This window comes from Setaria italica, chromosome VI (genome assembly GCF_000263155.2).
Source record: "Setaria italica strain Yugu1 chromosome VI, Setaria_italica_v2.0, whole genome shotgun sequence".
Lineage (NCBI taxonomy): Eukaryota > Viridiplantae > Streptophyta > Magnoliopsida > Poales > Poaceae > Setaria > Setaria italica.
The window spans coordinates 18,328,679-18,333,078 of NC_028455.1; the positions used below are offsets into that span (position 1 = coordinate 18,328,679).

A 4,400-nucleotide genomic window follows, 5' to 3' on the forward strand; every position below is an offset into this window, starting at 1 on the left:
ATTGAAAAGAAAAAAAAACACACTCAGGTACGCGGGGTGCGCGCAGGAACGCTCCTTGCGGGCCAGCACAGGGGCGGGGCCGCATGTGGAATTAACATTGCGGAAAAAGAGAGGAAAGAAAGAAAAAGGTACGCACTTATTCCATGGGCCGAAAGAGACTTTGCAGTCAGTCGGCGCATGGGCTGATAGCCAACAAATCCCTCGAAAAAAAAAGAAGAAAACAAATAGGACGTGCGCTTGCTTCTTGGTTTCTCAGCTACTCCAAAACCTCGTCCCCTCGGTCTCATCGAAAACCCCCTCGTTTTATTTCCGCAGCTCCCTCTCCTCCTCCGCTCCACCACCCTCTGCTTGCCCAAGCAGCACGCGCATCGCGCTCCCAGATCCCCCCTCCCGCATTCCCCGAGGCCAGGTAAGCCTCGCCTCTCCCGATCCTCCCGATCCTCCCGTTCCTCGTCCGCGATCCGCGCCAGCTTCTCGGTGCACGCGCGCGGCTATTCTGTTCTTTTAGGAGGGTGAATCTTAGGGGGCGATCCATGTCGATGGCGTCGTGTGCTGGTGTTAGCGCACCGCGAGCTGAATTAATCCGTCGCATGTTTTGTTTCGAGGGACGAGAATTGGAGATGTGTGCCTTTGTTTGGTTGTGTAATCTGGTCTTTAGTTGGATAAGTTCAGGGAGTCGTGAACTTCAAATCCTGCTCCTCGGTGAGGAGGCTGAGCTTTGAATCTTGGTTCTGTCACCGATTCGTTAGAATAGTAGTTCTATAATTCAGAAAGCATTATCTGTTTGTCTGGAAATGGAGAAGATCTCTGTTCTGCATCCTGGGATGAACAGTGTTTCTGCTCTTGTGTTGAACCCATACGAGTATATTTGTCACCGCTCCGTTGATGTTCTGACTGGACAGGCTTAGCTGGCAGTGAAGAAGATGAGTACTTCAGCAGCTGCTGGTGTGAAGATGGTGGCTGCACGCCCCTGCATCTCGGCCTCACAAGGAATGCTCGCCTCGAGGGCAGCAGTTTCCAGGATTGAAACCACTGCTAGATTTGCAAGCTGCCCCAAAATCTTCTGCTCCAGGCCTCTCAGTTCTAAGCGCACTGGTTTTGTTGTAAGGGCAATGTCAGGAGAGAGTGGCCCACAGGCGCTTCCCATTGATCTCAGAGGTAACTCAGATTGCAAGAGTATGCTGCTATAGTATTTGCTTCTAGTTTTGTCGTATATGCTTATTATTGAGTTTTTTCAAATATTGACAATCATAATGGAAGACTACAGTTCAATTCTTAGTTGTTACCTCCATGGTACCCTTTGGTGATTGAAAACCTGATTTCCTTGAAACAGCTTAACTTTAATGGGCATAGAATCAGAAACCGTTTGTGGTGCTTTAATTTAAAAAAAAAAACAAAATATGACTACCATAGATGATAATAGATATCCCCTTATGCCTTAAAAAGAACCAGAAATTGCATAATATAATCATGTCATGTAATTTGATTTATTGAAAGAATGAAAACATAAAGGACTTTATTGTCTGTCTGATCTGTGGCAGGAAGCCTTCTCAAGAACTACAAATTTTCTCATGTACTGTTAACGTTTCAGGCAAAAGGGCATTTATTGCTGGAGTTGCTGATGATAATGGCTATGGATGGGCAATTGCAAAAGCTCTTGCTGCAGCTGGTGCTGAAATTCTTGTTGGTACATGGGTGCCGGTATGTTTACCGAGTTCTTGCAGAGTTCCTCACCTTGGACATTTGTGCTGATCAATTATCTCATGTAGTATTCTGCAATGGCAGGCACTTAACATATTTGAGACAAGTCTGAGGCGTGGAAAGTTTGACGAATCACGCAAGTCTGTATTTTATTTTTTTTATTGGTTTCAGCATTCATACAGTCTAGCTCTCAACCTACTAATTTTGCAAGTATGTGACTTTCTGTTGATACAGGCTGCCAGATGGATCTCTTATGGATATTGTTAAAGTCTATCCACTTGATGCTGTCTATGATTCCCCTGAGGATGTTCCTGAAGATGTAATGTTGTTATTTTATATGTATATACTTATTCAGTTTGCTACATGGCTCTTCATTGTTAACATTTTATTTCTCTATTTTAGGTCAAATCGAACAAAAGATATGCTGGATCATCAAACTGGACTGTTAAGGTGTGTAGATGCCAACCATTTTCCTTCCATACAGCTGCCTAGGTTCTTAGCTTTCTAGAAACTAACACTCAACAGCAATGAGGGACCTGGTTTTTATGAAAACTTTAAAGATTTGACTAATATAGTTCCTCTTAATTTAACAGGAAGTTGCCGAATCAGTGAAGAATGATTTTGGTAGCATTGACATACTTGTGCATTCTCTTGCTAATGGTCCTGAGGTACAATCGTCCTCTCCCTCACTCTATCTCTATCTCTGCTTGTGCGTGCGCACACCAGTGTGCTGCAGCCCTTTCTTGTGACATGCTCATGAAACCTTCACTGAAAATCACCTACCTTCATGTTTGAAGGTAACAAAGCCTTTATTGGAGACATCAAGGAGAGGCTATCTTGCTGCGATTTCAGCATCCAGTTACTCCTATGTTTCATTGCTTCAGCACTTCCTTCCTATAATGAATCCAGGTAGTGCATATCTCCTATGCTTTGCTGGCACTCATACAATTATTTTACATGCTACAAATAATTCTGCTAGTGCTGCTTGCTATTTGTTTTTGATTTTGTCAAGCCCATGAATCATCTTAGTGCTGTTGCTTTAACTATCTACAATGTGATTCATGAGGGTGAAATTTTTAGAGGACAGAAACTCACTCTTCGTATTCTTCAACATAGAAAATATGTTCAAAAACACAATATCATGACCTTTTGTTGACTGTTTCATTAATTTCAATATTTTGCAGGTGGTGCTAGCATCTCATTAACATACATTGCATCTGAAAGGGCAATTCCTGGGTAATTATTCTTGAGATTTATATGAACTAATTGTTGAGCTAAAATTACTTTTTTGTGGCTATATTTATTATTACTTTTCTTTTCCTGATAGATATGGTGGTGGCATGAGTTCTGCCAAAGCAGCTCTTGAGAGTGATACACGGGTATGGTCTTGCATAGTTGTGTACAACTAACTGTACATGAATGATTTATTTTCCTACGAAATTATGTTTTTTCTTTACACCTTTTCCCACATGTCAATATAGGTGCTTGCTTTTGAAGCTGGACGGAAAGGCAAAATCAGAGTCAACACCATATCTGCAGGTATGCTATGTTCATTCGAAATGAGTACTGTGTAACTGACTCATTTCATGAGAAAATTATCAGTATCAATATTGTTCTAATAGTGCTTTCTATACATATAGTGAATGATGCTGGTAAATAAATGTATTAGTGTTTAATAAATATGGTGAAGATTTCCCATGATATTATTATTCCCCTAAGCATTGAATACAATCAACTTAGGATATCTACATTTAGCAATTAAGTGACTCATGCATCCTCAAATTTGTTTCACTGTGTTCTGCTTGTGGTATCTGTAGGTCCTCTTGGGAGTAGAGCTGCTAAGGCAATTGGATTTATTGAGAAGATGATAGAGTACTCATATGTCAATGCACCACTGCAGAAGGAACTGTTGGCAGGTCAAGATCGCCTTCTTTTACTATGACTCGCTGACCCCTTCCATTGTATTATCTGAAAGCAGATGCAACCTCTTTCTTCAAAATATTCTCTAACAAAAATATTGCATGTTGAACAGATGAGGTGGGGAACACAGCTGCATTCCTGGTGTCTCCATTGGCTTCTGCCATCACAGGCTCGACCGTGTATGTCGACAACGGACTCAATACGATGGGGCTTGCAGTTGACAGCCCTACAATAACATCATAGGCATGGCCGAGGTAGATAGACGGGCTTTCCTGCTTCTTTGCGGCGTGATTCTTGAATAAAGACCTTAATTAGTTAGTGTGAGAGGTAAGGGCAGGAAAGGTTAAAAAATATATAAGAAGAAACTGGCCTTATGCCGCCTTTGGTGTTCGGAGGCCATATTAATGTAATTTTCATGTTGATGGGTACTTGGTAAATGCTACGATGTGGTTTGAAATGATTGAAGCAGTCCAGTAATCCCTTTTGGTCCATTTCTGATATTTCAGCACTTAATACTCCCTCCATTCCAAATTATATGGACGGAAGGTAGTATTTTCACTGTGGCTGAGTAAATCCTGGATGAGCTCTGTTATACAAGCACAAGCAAAGCATAGGTAAGTAGCAGAGTGCTGTAACGTTCTGCGTACGCAAACCAGAACAAAAATGAGAAGAAAAATCTGTGGTGGTAGCATGATACTGCTCGGTTGCAATTAGCCCGGGGCTCCTATCTCATGAAGGCCCACTCCTCCTCTTCGTGCCTCCACCCCCGCCACTGCCTC

General features: G+C 42.1%; 1 protein-coding gene across 1 annotated transcript; it reads left to right on the top strand.

Moving 5' to 3' along the window:
* Positions 1 to 252: 252 nt before the first annotated feature.
* Positions 253 to 4,112, top strand: LOC101774372 (enoyl-[acyl-carrier-protein] reductase [NADH] 1, chloroplastic). Its single transcript, XM_004973160.4, has 13 exons — positions 253 to 409; positions 903 to 1,158; positions 1,592 to 1,701; positions 1,786 to 1,841; positions 1,936 to 2,020; positions 2,104 to 2,151; positions 2,295 to 2,369; positions 2,499 to 2,610; positions 2,886 to 2,937; positions 3,029 to 3,080; positions 3,183 to 3,240; positions 3,519 to 3,617; positions 3,734 to 4,112. The coding sequence occupies exons 2-13, from the start codon at positions 924 to 926 to the stop codon at positions 3,862 to 3,864; spliced, it is 1,113 nt and encodes a 370-aa protein (XP_004973217.1). The 5' UTR covers positions 253 to 409; positions 903 to 923; the 3' UTR covers positions 3,865 to 4,112.
* The last annotated feature ends 288 nt before the right edge of the window (positions 4,113 to 4,400 follow it).

What these genes read in the sequence shown, in the direction of transcription:
- LOC101774372 (XM_004973160.4), top strand. Translation starts at nt 924, where the DNA reads ATGAGTACTTCAGCAGCTGCTGGTGTGAAGATGGTGGCTGCACGCCCC. An exon ending in CTCTTGCTAATGGTCCTGAG is followed by an intron (nt 2,370 to 2,498) that starts GTACAATCGTCC and finishes TCATGTTTGAAG; the next exon opens with GTAACAAAGCCTTTATTGGA. An exon ending in GCAGAAGGAACTGTTGGCAG is followed by an intron (nt 3,618 to 3,733) that starts GTCAAGATCGCC and finishes CATGTTGAACAG; the next exon opens with ATGAGGTGGGGAACACAGCT.